Raw genomic sequence first — 22,500 nt, 5'->3', positions numbered from 1 at the left:
CCTCTCTCTCTCTCTCTCTCTCGCTCTCTCTCTCTCTCTCTCTCTCTCTCTCTCTCTCTCTCTCTCTCTCTCTCTCTCTCTCTCTCTCTCTCTCTCTCTCTCTCTCTCTCTATCTTTATCTCTCTCTCTCTCTCTCTCTCTGTCTCCCCCTTTCTCTGTCTCCCCCTCTCTCTGTCTCCCTCCCTCTCTCCTGTAAAGGACATAATGGATTGTAAACTATTATTAAACACTATATATAGCATGAATGACGTACGCATATACAATCCATCGCTGAAAACATACCACCAGTTCATACCACATTTACAAAAAAAAAAGATAGCACAACTACACACAAAGCACATCATAACTCTAATCACCATCCGCACAACTATCGCGCACCATGCCACGCCCGCATGATCAAGCGATGCTCACCGATTGCAAAGATAAAGAACGATAAGAATCTCTTCTCTCTTCCCCCGCAGACTCCAAGGGGAATCCCCGGTGCGTGACGAACAGCAAAGGCAAGAAGCGCCGCCCCGGGTCACGTGACTTGGCCTCCGTCCTAAAGTGCTCCGATTTGAATTTCGTCCACTTCATATCCCGATGTCTTGAGTGAGTGGTTTCGCCTGTTTGTGTGCAGGTAGATGGATAGATACACACATAGATAGATAGATGTAGATAGATGAATAGATAGGTAGATGATGGATAGATTGTAGTTTTTATTATGGTGTAATATTATATATATATATATATATATATATATATATATACATATATATATGTGTGTGTGTGTGTGTGTGTGTGTGTGTGTGTGTGTGTGTGTGTGTGTGTGTGTGTGTGTGTGTGTGTGTGTGTGTGTGTGCATGTATATATATACACATATATATTTTTATTTATTTATTTATATATATATTTATATATATGGATATGTATATGTATATACATATATATGTATGTTAACAATAATGATGGTGATGATATTGTTAATGACAATGATAATAACAACAACGATAATGATAATTATAATTATAGTTATAATGATCATTATAATTTTCACAATAAGTGTAATAATGGTAGAGGTTATAATAGTTAGGAAGATGATGTGACTCTGATACATATTATAACGATTATGACAGTAACAGTTACTATTGTATTGTCATCTTTATCATCGTCATTACACAACAGTAATAATAATACCAGAAACAATGATAGCACCCTTAATAACCCACAAGAACAACAAAAAGTAACAAAACAAACTTCATCCAGATTCCTACATACAGAGTCATGTAAATTCCAAATTACTGATGGCGAAGTTGTCCCTCGCAGCCAAGTCACGATCCTTCAGTTGTTTGGTGCGTTCATAAGTGGCGGGATCACGGTACGCTGTTGTAAGGGCAGTGACGTATAGATTTAGTAGGATTTTCCATAATACTGATGCTGTAATGATGAGCGTTTTTTCCCCCTCTCCCTAAGAGCTATGAATTTAGTGGGATTTTTCCCCCATTACGGATTCGTTTCCACCTATTTAGCAGGGCAGTCCTCCTCCCTAGAATATAAACATGACAGTTAGCAGCACTTTCCATATTACTTATTCTGCAATAATGAACATCCTTCCTCCCTCCTCCCTCCTTCCTTAAGGTAATACATTATCAGGATCTCCCCTATTGCTCTCTCGCTCACCCCTTCCCTCTCCTGCAGATGGGACCCGTCAAGCAGAATGACCCCGGAGGAGGCGCTACAGCACGAGTGGCTCCATCCGACCACCTCGACCATGTCCTCGTCGTCGTCCTCGTCCGTCTCCACCACGGCGGGAGGAGGGGCGGGGGCGGAGAAGAGGGGTGGGGCTGTGAACGGAGGGCCGGTGGGGAACGTGCGCCGCCAAGGACCCATCACGCAGGAGTCGACCGAGGAGGAGAATTTTAGTCTTTATACGGTAGGGGGATAAGTGTGTGTTTCTTTTTTTCTTTGATTCTTCAATTTTTGTTTTTTCTTCTTCTTCTTTTTCTGCTTTTCATTTCCTTTTTCTGTTTTTTTTTTTTTTCCTTTTTTTCTATTTTCCTTTCTTCTCTATTTTTCCTTTTCCACATTTTTTGAGGGGGGAGGGGGTTATGTTCCCGATTTTTTCATAGGAATTTATTAGTAGATTTTTTTTTTATGTAAATTTAAGTTATTGAAAACAAATAAAATTAGATTAGTATAACCAACATCTAACAAGGATATAATGTTTATAAATAAGTAATAAATTGTTGCAGAAAGTAGATTTTCTTTATACAATACAACTTAAGTTATGAAATGTTGAGTGATCTTTACTTTAGCTACAGGGTGAATGTGTTATCAAAATTTACATGTTCTTTAGCCTTTGGGTCATTATTGAAAAAAAAAATGCACATATTTTATACATTAATTCTTACGAAACAATACATGTTCTTAACCGAAATTCATACCCAAAAGTACATGTTATTTATATTCATTAACCTAAGATTAAACATTCTTTATCCTTTATATTTAATTGTATTGTATCTTTATCATTTATATTTAACTTTAACTTCTACTTTAGGGTTAAGAAAACAAGCCAAAATTTGAATTACTCTTGTGAAACTCAGCTTTACATTGGCTCCTTGATAGCCTACCATATCTCTCACTGACCTATCAAATAAATCCTAATGAAATATATCGTTATCCAAACTGACAGCCAACCATATCTTCCTCTAACCTATCCCATAAAATCCGACAATTCAAACAGACCTTTAGCCAAGCTGACAGCCAACCATATCTTTCTCTTACCTATCCCATAAAATCCCACACATTCAAACAGACCTTTAGCCAAGCTGACAGCCAACCATATCTTCCTCTAACCTATCCCATAAAATCCCATACATTCAAACAGACCTTTAGCCAAGCTGACAGCCAACCATATCTTCCTCTAACCTATCCCATAAAATCCCACAATTCAAACAGACCTTTAGCCAAGCTGACAGCCAACCATATCTTCCTCTAACCTATCCCATAAAATCCCACACATTCAAACAGACCTTTAGCCAAGCTGACTCGCCTAACCCCGCCCCTTCTCTGCAGGTATACAAAGGCAAGCGCCACCGGGACAACTGCGCCCTCGCGGCTGAGTCCGGCGCCAAGAACGACAGCAGTTCGTCGACCGCCAACTCGAACCCCGCCGCCGCCTCCTCCTCCAACGGCAACCAGGACGGCACCTCCACGGAGAATTCCCTCGACGATTCCGGAACCTTCCTCCCACCAATCCTATAAGGGCGCAGGGTCGATTAGGAGACGAGAGACAAGCGATTTTTTTCCGATTAGGAGACAGAGGGATTATTTTTTTTTTTCGAATGGGAGACAGACAGACAGACAGACACGGAGATTAGGAGAAACAGAGAGACATTTTTTTTTTCGATTAGGAGAAAGAGACACTTTTTTTTTATTAGGAGACCGACAGATACTCTTTTTTTTTCTTCTCTCCCTCGCAACATTGTTTCCAGTCTCCAGTGTTACGCAAGATAGAAGTTTTTCCTTGCGGTGTGAAATTCCTCCTTTTGAAGACCGTGGAAGGGTTGCTGGTCGACGGGAGTGGAACAAATACCTATGTAACTTGGTTTAGAGCATCCGAGGTGTTTTGCAACGTGTTACATGTTGCAGCCTTTTGGGTGGAGAAATCAGATATATATATAGATATATATATGATATTATTTTATAAACAATGGTGTTTACAGATGAATCATCCTATTTTATGAATGTAAAGTGACTGAGGACTGTATTTAGTAATAAGTGGTTATAGTATGAGAAAAAAAACACATTATTTAATAGTACAGTGTTGACCTCCTTCAAGAGATTTTGCCCTCGAGCAAAGTCATCCAATGTGCCCTATGCTGTGTATAGTACTATAGTTGCAGTCAACGTAGGTGTGGCCCGTGCCCTCCTCTTCTTCAGGATCTTCTCTGCTGAATAAGTAGATCTTCTCATATAAAAATATCCTTTTCACCTGTCACTCCAACTTCTACAAGATCCATTCAACATACATTCACACACAGTATCAAAACTAATGGTCCCTCAAGTGATAGATATGTATATCATTTTCACGTCTCTTCTCTTTCTCTTTTCTCTCACTTTCTCCTTCTCTCTCACTCTCTTCCTGCTCTTCCTCTCTCATATCTCATCTAACTTCCACACACATACACACGCGCGCTTCATCTAAACCCACCATTCTAGCAGGCACGTACCAGCATCTTAGTCCTGGCGTGTCTGTGCCATGAAATCCATCCATATCACCTTCTAACACTACTTACAATTCCGAACAAACCTCGTTCATCACACCAGTCAAATCTGAAGAAAGTACATCAGTATATAGTATCAAACGCTGTTATTTTCTCCCCCAGTCTTTCCTGGTTATTCCTATTTAAGAGTTTGTTATTGGCTTTAAACTCGATATTGTTTGTGACTTTAAGGGCTATGCAACAGGCAGCGGTTAAGGTTGCCCCATTTATCCTTAGTGATTCTGGGTTTTAAAAAAAAGGTTATGTCTCACTTATCAAAACAGTTATTTTATTCTGGTGTTATCTTGAGTTTGGAAATAACATTTTATGCATTGTGTGGTGATGCAATGTTGTATATGTCAGTATCTTTTTCTGAAGATATTGGTATATTACTGCAAGACATCAAAAGGGATTAAAATTATATTGTTTTATGCTAAAAATATATCTTGATATATTATTTATACATATAAAAATGATGCTTTCAAACAACTTCTACTCTAGGGTTAATGAAACACGTTTAAATAGGAATTTCTCTTGTGAAACTCAGCCTTATATTGGCTCTGTGATAGCCTAACATATCTCTCATTAAGCCTTACCAAAGATATACCAAAGATGTATCTTTTTATAACTCAAGTCATATCTTTGTAGATCCTCGTTACCTCTTAACTGTGTTGTTTCAACCTTGGGTCTCCTGTATATTTTGCTAGATTATGTTCTTCGTAGTGAAAGGACGTAATGGAAGGGAAATTCAGTGTTAAAACCAAGGGAAGTGCGGACCGATTGGGCAGTGTGGTTTTATCATGAAGTATGTCAGCCTCACCGAATAAAAATACAGAGAATGGGAACGATATTAATAGTCATGAAATCATTGCGTTTTCATTCGAGAAAGGAAAGGTATAACACAGAGAGAAAAAAGATAGGAGTGTCTGATGTGGAAAAAAATGGAAATATCCATAATTATTATTTTTTTTTTTTCCGTTGTGTTTGTACTCCGTTATGTAAAAGATTTTAAATGCATTTTTGGATAATCATAACGCAATAAATATAACTCATTTAAGATTACAAAGGAATACTTTCGAGGGAATATATGAAGAGAAAATAAAGATCTGAAGTATTTGACGCGGAATTCGATCACGCTATTTCATTTAACTTTTACAGCTTGGTTAAAAATGTTCTTGTTCAGAGAACGTTTCATAAAGGAAGTATTTAACGACTATTCCATACTCCTTTTTTTGTTAATATAATCAAAGAATTCGATTCTTCTTTGGTTGACTCTAATACCGAGCGTGTCATTGGACTTATGAATGTTGATTCCAATACTTCGGAACTTTCTTTGATCTTCGTTTCGAGAATCTAAAGAAGTGCTCAAGAAGATGCCATTGAATGTGGGAAAAAAATGCAGTTGACATTTTTTAGATATAATGATAGACTTTTAGTAAGGATGTCAGTAACGTCACATTTATGTTAAACTTTAGATAGACTGACAGATATGAATTTTATCTTATTACATAGTCTATTTTAGTTACAGATGATTTCCAAAACGCGAATAAAAGAAATGCGCATCTGCAGTTATGTGTTCGGACGGTGTCTTTGGCGAGAGCTTAGTTCAACACATGTTCACTTGTTGAAGTAACGGAACTAGCCTCGGCACTGTGAACAACTAGTCCTCTTGTGGACAATCTCTGGTGATGATGAGTGGACTATCAAAGTCGTGTCATTTGTATACAAAAGGTTACTGATTGTGATTGTATCAGCGTGCATTCGGAACAATCAGGGGAGTTGCTCAGGCGGGGCAACGGACGGCAAATAGCGATTGTTTTCTAGGTAATAATTAAAAAAAAAAATATGTGATAATTGAAAAAAAGGTGAATAAATGAATGAGAGACCCCAGTCTAATTTTTGTTTTGTTTCTTTAAAAGAAAGGAGAGGGGGGGTCGTTTCCTCTTGTTACAAAACTAGTTATATATTCGTCAAAAGAAATATAGAGATATATTGAATATATTTTCTTGGCGCCTCGAGCAGTGATGCCAAAGAATGGTCAGCTAATTATCCATTCCTCAGTCAATCGTTTTCCTTTATCGAGTGTCACCAAAAATTTTCTTTAAGAAATGAGAATATAAAACAAAAAACTAAATAACAAGATGCCATTTTTGGTGGCAGTCTTTTGGTTATTTGTTTTTCATGTTTTTAGTTATGACAGTTATTTAAAAAAGAAAACAATAATGATAAATACTATATAGGTTACAAGTCCTCTCAATGTATTACCACAAAAACAAACCTCAACATTGTTTTTTATTTCGTTTCCTTTAATTGTTTCTTTTGTATAGCATAGTTTGTATTTATGTATCTTTAACCCTTTTCGTATGTGTTGTAATGTATGAAATGTCACTGTATATTTATTAAATTTTCCCTGACTGATAAGTAAATAATGTTAAATACACTTTGATTGTATCATTTAGCCCTCTGTTTTTTTTTTTTTTAATTTTAATTGGAGGTAAAAGCAATTATAAAAAAAAAAAATATGATCTGTTATTAGATATGCTTAGTAGAAGAAATGATGATGAAAATTACTTTAATATGTTAATTGATAATAACAATGGTAATACTACTGGTTGTTTTACTATGATAATGGTAACAGCAGTATCATTGATTATGATAAAAATGGTAATAATAATGATAACGATGACACTCGGAATTCCTACAAAATCCGTAAAAAATATAATAAAAGAAATCAGCGTCTTTGGCTGTTCCACAAGGCTCTGAAATAGGCCCGATCTTATGCACTATATTCATTAACCACATATTCATGGCAAACAATATGCTGGTGACTCGCGGGTCCTTCATGCTGCCTCTGTAAACAAATTAAATTGATTAATATGAAATACTCAACAAATTCTTGTAGAAGCAAGTAGATATTTCAACAAAAGTGGCCTTAAATTAATTTCTGAGGGCTGTCATATCAAAGCAAGCATTCCGTGAAATATCTAGGAGTATACAAACACTGACATAGGACAATAATATACCAAAATCACATAAATAAATCCTACGGAGCGAAAATTGCTGTTGTACAGACCTTTGCTCTTTGCATTACAAACTATTGTTCCAACATATGGCGTTCAACCACAAATAGTCAAAAACAAAAAATTCAAAACTTTGTCGTAAGAGTAGCAGAGTAGCAATAGATAATATAAATAAACAGTTTGCAGTAAAAAAAAAAAAAAAGGTCAACATGACACTTGAATACACATTTATAAATTCATAGAGAGAATAGTCAGGTACCTCAATCTTATTTCTGTTATCTCTGATTTATTTTTCCATAAAAATTTCATAATCTTTATTATCTAATTCATATATAAAATTCAATAAAGTCCATGCTTCAAGAGCAAGAGTAAAAGGGAGAAACGAAGGTAAGAGAACGGGAAAGGAGAAATAGAAAAGGGAAGCAAGATAAGTAGACAAAACAAGGCGAAGAAGGAACAACGAAAGACACAGGAAAAGGGAGAGAGAAGGAGAAAGAAGGAGAGAGAGAGAAAGGAAAAGGAAAAGATGGACAGAAGATATAAGATTAAAGTGTCCATCATATATTTTATTTATCGTAAAGGATTTATGTCATGGTACACATGCTGTATTTTTATACTTTCAACAGGTCTGTAAGAATCAATTAACATAGAAGCTGTATTTCAAAACAAAATTACGTAGCAACAGACAAAAACAGATATACAGTTAACAATGGCCTTAATCTAAGTCCTGAAGGCTCGCATATCAAAACAATCATTCAATTAAAAATCTAGAACACAAACACTGATATGGGACCTTTGATATGCAGGTGTTTGCTCTGTGCCTTACAAACTAGTGCTCCAATACATGGTGTTCAGCCAACAAGACAAAAATAAAAATCACAAAAATTGCAAAACTTTGTCGCAAGAGCAGCAATTGACAATATAAATAAATCTGACAACATATAAACAAACCAAAAGGCTTTAAAATTAAAATAAAGTAAACATGACGCGTGTATACATATTCATACATTAATTTAGAGTGAATGCCTCTATAAGCAGCAGATAATATAACAGGTGTTCAAGCACGACAGGTTTCGCTCTCTCTATACGCCAAAACAACGTATGCGGAAACAGGCTCAAGACAATCGCAAACCTGAGGCTCGAGATCTGGAATCACCTCCCTCAAAATATTAAAAACATCACCAACATCACTTTCAGGACGAAATTAAAGGAGCATCTTTTAAATTGTCAGTGGCTGAATACGAGGCTAAAAATGTACTTCGGTTTCTTATGATGTGAATATTTTATCCTATACCACTCCGTTATAAATATTAGAAGAAAGAGTTTGAATTTAGACTTTCATGCCTAAACGCTAGGATGAAATATCTTGACTGATTCATATGCAGTAGGTAATTATATATATAATTATTTTAATTATAATATCCAGCATCTATTAAAAATATTAAAAATTATTAAAAGTAATTATAATATCACGCATGTAATTAAAAGTCAGTTTCATTTTTAAGCCATAAAATAGTTGAAAATTTTAGAATTTTAATCACGGAGACGGGTTTAAACCTCAATGTCAGGAAATGTCTTAAATGATAATATAATATGCAAATTATAATTCTTTGTAATGATTTTCTTGAAAACACGAGAGATGGTTTCCTTGTGTAAAAGAGGAGAAATTGGCCTTAAAAAAAACACGGATAACTATAACATAATTTGATTAATCACAGAAAAAAATGTGTATTAGGGATTGTATTAAATGTCCAACCATGACATAAAATGCGCTCCTATTAGTAGTTTTGTTATGAAAAATAAAGTGAATATCCTCAAATACGGTATTAAAAAGTTAATAATGTTATTAAGAGAATCATCGTACGTGTGTTTTATCGACATTGCACTGTTCAAGAGAAACCAAATCCAAGTGGATTATGCAGGCCTTAAAAAGCTGACTGCGAAAGGAATCGAAAATAATGAAGAAAACGAGTTTAGCGATAATCTCGGAAACTAACGATAACAACTCTATCTGAACTATAAATTAACCTCCTTCCACTTATGTAAATGAGCAGGTTGGCACAGGGGAAGCGCGTCGGGCTGAAAACCCGGAGGACTGTGGATCGAAACCACGCTCTGCCGCAAAATATATATATATATTTTTTTTTTCTGTTTTACTGAATTTTATTTTCATTAAATTTTCACATTTTTTTATTTGATTTATTTAATTTGACATCTAAAATCCACTAACCAATATAGCCATTTATTTTTCACACAAACATCAAGAAATGGAAACTGAAACGACGATTTGAATACATTTTATGGCACCATCTTTCTTTAAAAAATAAATCAACAATGATAATAATAACAATAATAATTATGCATTTGAAGATGCGGGATATAAACCTCAGTAGTTGACACTTGGCAATTTATCCGCAGACTTTTGTGTATTTTTCAATTTCATTTTTTTTTTCTTTGGGGGGGGGGGTATCTATTTGGTTATTTTAAAGAGGAAGGATGCGAAATCAGGCTTAATATATTTTAACACATACTCTCCCCAAAAGGCTCATTTTTTGTCGAAAACTCACGGGTAATTTGGATGATAAGAAAGATAATAATGATGATAATAATGACAAGATGATGTAATAATGGCAAGAAAGATAAATAGATAGATGGATAAAAAGAAAGACAGACAGAGAAAAAGGGAGAGAGACGCTGATAATTTGGCAACTGGTATTTAGTTAATAATGACGATGATAAGAATATGAGAGAAAAAATGGCGGCCTATTGATTGCTTTGGTAATTACTGATGATAATGATGATGCTAATTATTACAAAAATCATGATAGTGGTAATTATAATAATGAAATGATAATGATAATGATCTTAACAATAACAATAATAATGAAAATTATAATAATGATTATAATAATAAATAACACTCATACTGTCAATAATGGTATTAATAATAATAACAATAATAATGATAATGATAATAACAGTACTATTGCTACTACTATTAATAATAATAATGATAATGATGATAATAATGATGATAATGATGATAATCCTGATGATTGTGCTATTGGTGATGGTGAGAATGAAGATACTGATAATAATAGTGCCAATAATAGTAATAGTAATAGAAATAGTAATAGTAATAATAACAATGATAATGATAATGATAATGATAATAATCCATAGAACAACAACGACAACAACAAACAACAGCAAATCACAACAACGATAATGATAACAACAACAGCAACGATAATGGAGATGATGATAAAGATGGTAATGATGCGCGCGGGGGGGGGGGGGGGGGGGGGGGCTTGGCTGTTGACGTGGCAGATAATTATAAATGGTCAATCAATTAGTTGCAATGTTATGCCAGGGCTCAGTAAATCCTTCTTTTAGGCCTAGACTTAAATTGCGTTGAAATTTCCCTCCGACTCCGTGTTATTCGTTATGATAATCATTATAGTTATTATCATCGTTGTCAGCAATATCACACGTGTTGTCCCTAGCATTGCTACTACTGCTTCGTGCAATGGACGAGCAATGCCAAGTGCATGTATTTACACTCAGAGCTCATTAGACCAAGTTCGCTGTCGCACTTTACATAGAAAAAGAAAATTAAACAGAGAAATGGTCAACAGTCGTACAAAGGGAAGAGAAGCAATAGACAAAACAACTAAATATAACAACATGTAAACAAACCAAAATAGTTTAAAGTAAAAAAAAGGGGGAAAAAAAGGTAAACATATCGCATGTACACACATTCATCCATTCTGAACTATAAATTGACTTCCTTCCATAAATGTAAATGAGCAGGGTGGCGCAGTGTTATCGCGTCGGTCTGTAAACCCGGAGGACTGTGGATCGAAACCACGCTCTGCCACAATGTATATATATATTTTCTTTTTCTTTTTTCCATTATATCCAGGGAGAGAAGAGGCGACGGAATATGAAATAATGATACTAAGAACGAAGTTTGTAATAAAAAGGAGTGGCAATTATGATCATAGTAAATATTTCTATGTTATTATGATGATGTGAAACAAGAAAAGTAAAAAAATGATGTTAAAAATGATAATATCATAATCAGTAATAATAAAATTTACGTCATACACTTATTTCTGTTTTATTGAATTTAATTTTCCACAGAAACATCAAGAAATGGAAACTGAAACGAAGATTTGATTACATTTTCCAGCACCATCTTTCTTAGAAAAAAAAACAGATTTCGAAGACGAAGGATAAATACCTCGGTAGCTGACATTTAAATGACTTTAATTTCTTGTTCATGTTTTTGTTTTTTTTTGTTTGATATTCTAAAGAGGATGAATGCGAAATCAGGCTTAATATTTCAACACATACTCTCCCCAAAAGGCTCATTTTTTGTCGAAAACTCACGAGTAATTGTGATGATGAGAAAGATAATAATGATGACAATAAGGTCAAGATGCTGTGATAAAGGCAAGGATGATAAATAGATAGATTGATAAACAGAAAAACAGACAGAGAGAACAAGGGAGAGAGATGCTGATAATTTTGCAATGGCATTAAGTTGATAATGACGATGATAATGACGATGATAAGAATATGAAAAAAAGAATGAAGGACTATTAATTGCTTTGGTAATTACCGATGATAATGATGATACTAATTATTACAAAATACAATAAAATAATAGTGGAAATTATAATAATGATTATAATAATAAAAAACACTGTTAATAATAATAATGATAATAATAATAATAATAATAACGATAATAATGATAATGATAACAATAATGTTGCCACTACTACTAATAATAATGATAATGCTGCTGCTGATGATCTTGATGATTGTGCTAATGGTGATGGTGAGGATGATGATACTGATAATGATAGCAATAATAATAATGATATTGATATTCATAAGGATAATATTATTACTGAAAATAGGATTAAAAGCGTGTAAATTGAACGTATTCATTTCTGATAATAGTTTTTGTTCACTTTTATAAAGGAATTTATCTTATTCTTCATCCCATCTCTTCTCCTTCTTTCATTCTTCTTCCTTTTCTTCTATTTTTTCTCTTTTCTGATCATCGTCTTTTCTTCTATTTATCTACGATCTTTATGTTCTTGTGTTTTTCTTCTTCCTCCTCCTCTTCCTCCTTTTTTCTGTCTTTCCAAATATTTTTTTTATTTTCTATTTTGTCTTCTTCTCTTCTTTCTCTTCCCTCTCCCTTTCTCGATTCATTTCTACTTTTCTTTCTCTTCTTCTTCAATCTCCTTTATTCTCCTCCTTCTCCTTCCCCGCCGTTCTGTTCTGTTTACTTTTCAGTTGTTATTAATAATAGCCTTAATAATTATTCCCATCGTGCCTATAATAATAACGATGGAAGTGGCGAAAATCGTGATAGAAAGGAAAATAACGATAAGAATAGTGAGGATACTAATAATGCCAACAAAAAATAATGATAATGATGATAACAAAAGAATACTGATAATCCAGTAACGATAATAATAATAAAGATGGCGATACCAACAACAATAAAAACGGATGATTTTGACAATCATAACAGTCAACGATAATGCTACTACCTGAGCATTATATTAATCTTGATCGCGGCACGTAAGTTAGCAGGGTGGGCAGGGGAAGCGCGCCGGGCTGTTAACCCGGAAGACCGTGGATCGAAACCACGCTCTGCCACAATGTATATATATATATATATATATATTTTTTTTTTTTTTTTTTTTTTTTTGTTATTTTAGATTATATTGACCACTTTTCTTTCACTTTTATCCTGGGAGAAAAGAAGCGACATGGAAGGAAACGATGATAATTTGGAAAGTGTTTCATGCTGCGAGAGGGGTGATGACGCGATGAAATGCAAAAATGATTAAATAAACTTAATAAAAATAGCCGCAGCAGAAATAATAATAGCAATGCTAGGGACAACACGAGTGCTATTGCTGATAACGATGATAATAACTATAATGATTATCATAACGAATAACAAGGAGTCGGAGGGAGATTTCAACGCAATTTAGGTGTCGGCCTAAAAGAAGGATTTACTGAGCCATGACATAACATTAATTGATTGATTATTTATAATTACCTGCCGTGTCAAGAGTCATCATTAGCGGCGTAGCCCCCCCCCCCCCCCCTTGCGCATCATTACCATCATCTCCATTATCGTTGCTGTTGTTATCATTATTTTTGTTGTTGTTTGTTGTTAATTATTATTTATTTTTGATTCATCATCATCATCATCACTATCATTATCAGTAACTTCATTATCACCATCACCAATAGCACAATCATGATGATGATGATGATCATTTTCATTATTATTGTTATTAGTAGTAGTAGTAATAGCATCAGTATTATTATCATCAATGTCATTCATATGGTTTTTATTATTAATATTATTGTTAACAGTATAAGTATTTTTTTTATTATAACCATTATTACAATTTTCATTATAATTTTTATTATTATCGTTAATATAGTTATAATAATTATTTCCATTATTATAATTACCACTATCACTCTCACTTTTTCTCTTTCTCTCTTTCTCTTTATCTCTCTCTCTCTCTCCGTCTCTTTTTCTTTCTCTCTTTTCCTATGGCTTCCATTGTTCCTTCTTCGCCTTGTTTTGTTCACATTTCTTGCTTCCCTTTTCTATCTCTTCTTCCCCCTTCTCTTCCCGTCGTTTCCTTTTTATTATAAACTTTTTATCATTTTTATCATTTCCGCATTTCTTCATTTTCACTCCTAAGACATTCTATTAATTCAAACTATCATTATTTCATATTCCGTCGCCTCTTATCTCCCTGGATAAAATGGAAAAAAAATTCTATATATTGCGGCAAAGAAATATATTTCGATCCACGGTCCTACGGGTTTTCAGTCCGACGCGCTTCCCCTTCGCCACCTTGCTCATTTACATAAGTGGAAGGAGGTCAATTTATAGTTCAGATAGAGTTGTTATCGTTAGTTTCCGAGATTATCGCTAAACTCGTTGTTTTCTTCATTATTTTCGATTCCGTGCTTCGATCAAGATTAATATTGTGATAGTAGATTTATCGTCGACTGTTATAATTGCCAAAATCATCCGTTTTTATTGTTGCTGATATCACCATCTTTATTATTATTATCGTTACTGGATTATCAGTATTCTTTTGTTATCATTATTATTATTATTTTTTTTTTTTTATTATTTGTATCCTCACTATTCTTATCGTTATTTTCCTTTCTGTCCCGATTTTTGCCACTTTCATCGTTATTATTACAATCACGATGAGAACAATTATTAAGGCTATTATTAATAACAACTGAAAAGTAAACAGAACAGAACATCCCCATGTTCTATATAGCTAGAAAGTATTAGAACTGTTGTTGGTCCTCTTAGCACATCCTTCTACATACCTGCTCATTCTGCTAGCTCACGGTCTGCTCTCCCTAGCAAACATGCCGTGGCTTTTTGACGGGGCCTCACCCCTTCTCCTAAATCTGCTTCTCCCCCCCCCCCCCTCTCCCTTCGACTAAGGGCGATGCTGTATTTACCGCGAGGAATTAAATTGGTGATTATAATCATAAATGGAGCTATACCAAAACTTCGCACAACACTAAATATGTATTGACATTGATTGACTAAGAGTTGGTGATACTTATAGCCATATCAAGCTTGGAGGTTCCTTGCGAAGAAAAAGCCTGAAAACGGTAATATCTCTTTCATTGGTAGTATAAAATAAATAATAACTCGTATGATTGCAACACACAATCAACCCTGGAATTTAACAAACATTTGTCGCGATCACTTGTCAGAGTTTGTAATTAGATCATTCATTCAAGTTTTGCTTCTCACTTTCCTCACAATTATTTTTTTTCCTATCCGCAGACAGATATACGATGATAGTAGGGCTTGCTGTCTTCCGGAAATGTCACCTCTGTCGGATTCTGATAGAGGCTTATGGCATCAATATAAGTATTATTTGCATAAAAGTACCATCTAACCTTGCTATATAAGGAAGTAATAAATAAAATACCTAAATCTATGAACATACTTTGTCTCAGAAATATTTTCATTGATCGATTGATTGATTATTTAAAATTATCATGAAAAATCAAAACACAAGTATTGTGCTTTAAAAGTATAAAACTATTGAACAAACATTATGCATACTTATATTAAAATATTAGACCTTTAGGAAAGTAAGAAGTCCTATGCCACAATCCTCCTCCAATACATTTTTCAGCGTGTATGGGGAGACAAGTACATACGTCTGAGAATGCTGCACATCTTTCCACTAAATATGCGACCATTAACGGCACCCCTCACAGTGTGCTGCACTTTTAGCTATCATCAGTGACCGATTCTTAGCCTTGTTAACAAAACTTCTACTTGGCGGTTGCATTATAATCATTCAGCAGATAAACTGTCTACGTTATCACCCGCCTTCTTCGTCGGTTTATCTGTTCAGGGAATATTTCTCCCTGTAATATTGGCCGCAGTTTAGACGAGGGACGCTATACTTCCGCACACGCCGGGGAAGTTGAATAAAGTTAGTATATCATCATAAGGTTCATCATTTTTATTTGCATGCTCGTTTGCATTTTCCGTTCCGACTTTCTGTGAATTTTAAAGAAATGAACATTGTGGTCCTTGGGACAAACCAGACTTTAAGAGTGACAAATAGTCTTGATAATAGTAATAATCATGATGATAATGTTAATCACTCACCCACTCACTTTACCTATATCCGTCGTTCTCTGTCTCTTTTTCTTAGTCTGTCTCGGTCGTTCTCGGTCGAGAATGGAGAACAGGGGGAGGGAGAGGGGGAGGGGGAGGAGGGAACACATGCATAGACGGGTGTAAATGAAGTGGACAAGCAACTAAGGTAATTAAATTGGAGCACAAGGGAGGGAGAGAAATCAAATTAAGTAAATAACAAGTGCAATGATTAGTAGAATATTTGCTTTTACATTTTCTTTCCTAATTCGTTGTCTTTCTTCTCGTTTCTCTTACCTTTGGTAAATATTTTTTGTTTCCTACGCCTTTTCAAATATCTTTTGTGGCGAGAATAACACTTTCGTTAGAGTTGATAGATGGTTTAGATTTTATAATTCAATTCGTATTAAAAAGATGTTTTGTTTTATACTAATTCAAGCAATGATGCACATGAAAGAAAATCCCGGATAATGAGATTTTTCTTATTCATTGCTCTTAGGACAAAGAACTCTTCCTGGCCATTACAAAATATGCTAGGTTGATTAAACATTGTGTATGGTTATAAATAAAGGTGATATAACATGACTCTCATGTTTAGAATTGAGATAATAGAATAAGAAAAATTATAAACGAATATAAAAAAAGAAACAGAATAAAAAAAAAAAATGTAAATGAAATTACATATACTATAAAAATATATATATATATTTGTTTTATCCATGTTAGATATGTTATCTTTGAATAAAATAAAATTTTCGTTTCCTTTCTAATATACAATACAGAGCTACCTGATTTACAAACTATATTGAGCTGCGTCGTTTCTGAAACGGAGTTGGAAGTATAAAGACCCCGATTTCTGAGTAAACTTTTAGTTCTTGGTGGCAGCATCGGTATCGTCTCTGACTCGCACGTTGAAGGATCCAGGATCGAGACCAGAGTTAACCCTCTTTGGCTTCGGGAAAAGTTAACAGGTGTTTGTTGACACTTGCTCGTGTTTGGCGGTTCACGAGTGTTCTCCTAGGAGATAACGTCCCCCTCTCGAGGTCAGAGATGACTCAGGTCGGCAGCTATGCAGAAAGGCAGCAACAGGCCACTTGATTATAACCTTAGTTGTTCATTTGCTGGTTCTGGTTGGCCGACTCGGTAGCTGTTTTGCAGTATTTTCGGTTTAATTTATAATAATAATATAACCTTTAGGCTCCATTTTTTTTGTCTTATTTTCGGACAATTTCATCACATTTATCTGCTAAATTATAATATAAAAATAAGTAAATGGCACAACTAGTGAAGTAACTTTATTTTTCTCTATTCTTTCTCTTAAGTGTAAATTACTAATTAAACACATCCGTATCTATATATATATATATATATATATATATATAGATATATGTACATACATATATACACATTACATACATATACACGAGAAATAACAGTGAGGATAGAGGACAAATCATTTTTTGTATAGACTACTGTCATGAATTAACTTTAAATAAAAAAATAAATAATGTTATTGTATAATCGTATCTTATTTTAAAATATACCACGACTGATGACTAATAAAGAAAAGCGTTTTGAATTTTAGATAAAAGTCCAGATATCAAATAGGAGAGGCATCAGTGTTATCGTCATAATAATAAAAACATATTTTAAAAGACGTATGTAATTCATAAAAGCATGTAGGCCTATAAACGTAGTCATAACTAAACAAATGCAATCACATGAAATCACATACAGACATACATACATGCATATATATACACATATACATATATACATATATACATATACATATACATATATATATATATATAGAGAGAGAGAGAGAGAGAGAGAGGGGGAGAGGGAGAGGGAGAGAGAGATAGAATAGACATACAAACATATAACATATCAGTACACTATACTTTATGTACAAGAAGCAGTTTTGGAGGCAAAGCCAATCTCATATCATCATTGCAAAATGTGCAAGACGCTCAAGTCGCACAAACTTACACATTACTTACTTTGTTGCTCGAAAACTGTACCCTATCGATCAAACAGCACTTTTTTTTCTTCTTTTTATTTTCTTTTACCAACTAGATGATTTAATGTAAGCACAATGGCACAGTTCTTCAGGAATATACAGCCAGTGTCTGATTGGCAGACTTTTACATAAATAGAGGCATAGCCAGTTTAGATTGCTTTTTGCAGGGCATGTACACTGCTCTGTAAAAAGATTTTTTTTTTTTTTTTTATCAAATCAAATTGTGTGTTTGTGTGTGTGTGTGTGTGTGTGTGTGTGTGTTAATTTATTTATCAATATACGATGCATATACACATATATTACAAACACACACACACACACACACACACACACACACACACACACACACACACAAGCACACACATATATATATATATTACATATATTATATATATTATATATATTATATATAATATATATATTATAAATATTAGAAGAAAGAGTTTGAATTTAGACTTTCATGCCTAAACGCTAGGATGAAATATCTTGACTGATTCATATGCAGTAGGTAATTATATATATAATTATTCTAATTATAATATCCAGCATCTATTAAAAAATATTAATAATTATTAAAAGTAATTATAATATCACGCATGTAATTAAAAGTCAGTTTTATTTTTAAGCCATAAAATAGTTGAAAATTTCAGAATTTTAATCACGGAGACGGGTTTAAACCTCAATGTCAGGAAATGTCTTAAATGATAATATAATATGCAAATTATAATTCTTTGTAATGATTATCTTGAGATGGTTTCCTTGTGTAAAAGAGGAGAAATTGGCCTTAAAAAAACACGGATAACTATAACATAATTTGATTAATCACAGAAAAAAAATGTGTATCAGCATTTGACGAATTGTATTAAATGTCCAACCATGACATAAAATGCGCTCCTATTAGTAGTTTGGTTATGAAAAATAGAGTGAAAATCCTCAAATACGGTATTAAAAAGTTAATAATGTTATTAAGAGAATCATCGTACGTGTGTTTTATCGACATTGCATTGTTCAAGAGAAACCAAATCCAGTGGATTATGCAGGCCTTAAAAAGCTGACTGCGAGAGGAATCGAAAATAATGAAGAAAACAGCGAGTTTAGCGATAATCTCGGAAACTAACGATAACAACTCTATCTGAACTATAAATTAACCTCCTTCCACTTGTGTAAATGAGCAGGGTGGCGCAGTGGTAGCGTGTCGGGCTGAAGACCCGGAGGACTGTGGATCGAAACCACGCTCTGCCGCAATGTATATATATAATTTTTTTCTGTTTTACTGAATTTTATGTTCATTACATTTTCACATTTTTTTATTTGATTTGTTTAATTTGACATCTAAAATCCACTAACCAATATAGCCATTTATTTTTCACACAAACATCAAGAAATGGAAACTGAAACGACGATTTGAATACATTTTCTGGCACCATCTTTCTTTAAAAAATAAATCAACAATAAAAATAATAACAATAATAATTATGCATTTGAAGATGCGGGATATAAACCTCAGTAGTTGACACTTTGCAATTTATCCGCAGACTTTAATATCTTGTTCAATTTCAGTTTTTTTTGTTTTTTTTTTACCTTTTTTTTTTGGGGGGGGGGTATCTATTTGGTTATTTTAAAGAGGAAGGATGCGAAATCAGGCTTAATATATTTTAACACATACTCTCCCCAAAAGGCTCATTTTTTGTCGAAAACTCACGGGTAATTTTGATGATAAGAAAGATAATAATGATGATAATAATGACAAGATGATGTAATAATGGCAAGGAAGATAAATAGATAGATGGATAAAAAGAAAGACAGACAGAGAAAAAGGGAGAGAGACGCTGATAATTTGGCAACTGGTATTTAGTTAATAATGACGATGATAAGAATATGAGAGAAAAAATGGCGGCCTATTGATTGCTTTGGTAATTACCGATGATAATGATGATGCTAATTATTACAAAAATCATGATAGTGGTAATTATAATAATGAAATGATAATGATAATGATCTTAACAATAACAATAATAATGAAAATTATAATAATGATTATAATAATAAATAACACTCATACTGTCAATAATGGTATTAATAATAATAACAATAATAAGGATAATGATAATAACAGTACTATTGCTACTACTATTAATAATAATAATGATAATGATGATAATAATGATAATAATGATGATAATCCTGATGATTGTGCTATTGGTGATGGTGAGAATGAAGATACTGATAATAATAGTGCCAATAATAGTAATAGTAATAGAAATAGTAATAGTAATAGTAATAGAAATAGTAATAGTAATAATAACAATGATAATGATAATGATAATGATAATAATCCATAGAACAACAACGACAACAACAAACAACAGCAAATCACAACAACGATAATCATAACAACAACAGCAACGATAATGGAGATGATGATATTTCTGTTTTATTGAATTTAATTTTCCACAGAAACATCAAGGAATGGAAACTGAAACGAAGATTTGATTACATTTTCCAGCACCATCTTTCTTAGAAAAAAAAAAACAGATTTCGAAGACGAAGGATAAATACCTCGGTAGCTGACATTTAAATGACTTTAATGTCTTGTTCATGTTTTTGTTTTTTTTGTTTGATATTCTAAAGAGGATGAATGCGAAATCAGGCTTAATATTTCAACACATACTCTCCCCAAAAGGCTCATTTTTGTCGAAAACTCACGAGTAATTGTGATGATGAGAAAGATAATAATGATGACAATAAGGTCAAGATGCTGTGATAAAGGCAAGGATGATAAATAGATAGATTGATAAACAGAAAAACAGACAGAGAGAACAAGGGAGAGAGATGCTGATAATTTTGCAATGGCATTAAGTTGATAATGACGATGATAATGACGATGATAAGAATATGAAAAAAAAAATGAAGGACTATTAATTGCTTTGGTAATTACCGATGATAATGATGATACTAATTATTACAAAATACAATAAAATAATAGTGGAAATTATAATAATGATTATAATAATAAAAAACACTGTTAATAATAAAAATGATAATAATAATAATAACGAATATAATGATAATGATAACAACAATAATGTTGCCACTACTACTAATAATAATGATAATGCTGCTGATGATGATCTTGATGATTGTGCTAATGGTGATGGTGAGGATGATGGTACTGATAATGATAGCAATAATAATAATGATATTGATATTCATAAGGATAATATTATTACTGAAAATAGGATTAAAAGCGTGTAAATTGAACGTATTCATTTCTGATAATAGTTTTTGTTCACTTTTATAAAGGAATTTATCTTATTCTTCATCCCATCTCTTCTCCTTCTTTCATTCTTCTTCCTTTTCTTCTATTTTTTCTCTTTTCTGATCATCGTCTTTTCTTCTATTTATCTACGATTTCCTCATGTCCTTATGTTTTTCTTCTTCCTCCTCCTCTTCCTCCTTTTTTCTGTCTTCCCAAATATTTTTTTTATTTTCTATTTTGTCTTCTTCTCTTCTTTCTCTTCCCTCTCCCTTTCTCGATTCATTTCTACTTTTCTTTCTCTTCTTCTTCAATCTCCTTTATTCTCCTCCTTCTCCTTCCCCGCCGTTCTGTTCTGTTTACTTTTCAGTTGTTATTAATAATAGCCTTAATAATTATTCTCATCGTGCCTATAATAATAACGATGAAAGTGGCGAAAATCGTGATAGAAAGGAAAATAACGATAAGAATAGTGAGGATACTAATAATGACAAAAAAAAAAAAAGATAATGATGATAACAAAAGAATACTAATAATCCAGTAACGATAAGAATAATAAAGATAGTGATACCAACAACAATAAAAACGGATGATTTTGACAATCATAACAGTCAACGTTAATGCTACTACCTGAGGACTATATTAACCTTGATCGCAATACGTAAGTTAGCAGGGTGGGCAGGGGAAGCGCGCCGGGCTGTTAACCCGGAAGACCGTGGATCGAAACCACGCTCTGCCACAATGTATATATATATATATTTTTTTTTTTTTTGTTCTTTTTTGTTTTTGTTATTTTAGATTATATTGACCACGTTTCTTTCACTTTTATCCTGGGAGAAAATAAGCGACATGGAAGGAAACGATGATAATTTGGAAAGTGTTTCATGCTGCGAGAGTGGTGATGACGCGATGAAATGCAAAAATGATTAAATAAACTTAATAAAAATAGCCGCAGCAGAAATAATAATAGCAATGCTAGGGACAACACGAGTGATAACGATGATAATAACTATAATGATTATCATAACTAATAACAAGGAGTCGGAGGGAGATTTCAACGCAATTTAAGTCTAGGCCTAAAAGAAGGATTTACTGAGCCATGACATAACATTAATTGATTGATTATTTATAATTACCTGCCGCGTCAAGAGCCATCATTAGCGGCGTAGCCCCCCCCCCCCCTTGCGCATCATTACCATCATCTCCATTATCGTTGCTGTTGTTATCATTATTTTTGTTGTTGTTTG

The 22,500-nt window shown here is 33.4% G+C and overlaps 1 protein-coding gene across 1 annotated transcript in view; it reads left to right on the top strand.

Annotated features, from left to right (window-relative positions):
- Positions 1 to 6,684, top strand: part of LOC125042331 (dual specificity tyrosine-phosphorylation-regulated kinase 4-like) — a 59,475-nt gene extending 52,791 nt beyond the window's left edge. The window contains exons 8-10 of the mRNA XM_047637867.1: positions 462 to 591; positions 1,678 to 1,912; positions 3,055 to 6,684. Of these exons, the coding sequence (XP_047493823.1) occupies positions 462 to 591; positions 1,678 to 1,912; positions 3,055 to 3,243 (554 nt within the window). The 3' untranslated portion in view covers positions 3,244 to 6,684. The remainder of the gene's footprint in view (positions 1 to 461; positions 592 to 1,677; positions 1,913 to 3,054) is intronic.
- The last annotated feature ends 15,816 nt before the right edge of the window (positions 6,685 to 22,500 follow it).

This window comes from Penaeus chinensis, chromosome 32 (genome assembly GCF_019202785.1).
Source record: "Penaeus chinensis breed Huanghai No. 1 chromosome 32, ASM1920278v2, whole genome shotgun sequence".
Lineage (NCBI taxonomy): Eukaryota > Metazoa > Arthropoda > Malacostraca > Decapoda > Penaeidae > Penaeus > Penaeus chinensis.
The sequence above is the reverse complement of the archived record's forward strand: the minus strand, read 5'-3'. Positions and strand labels throughout refer to the sequence as shown.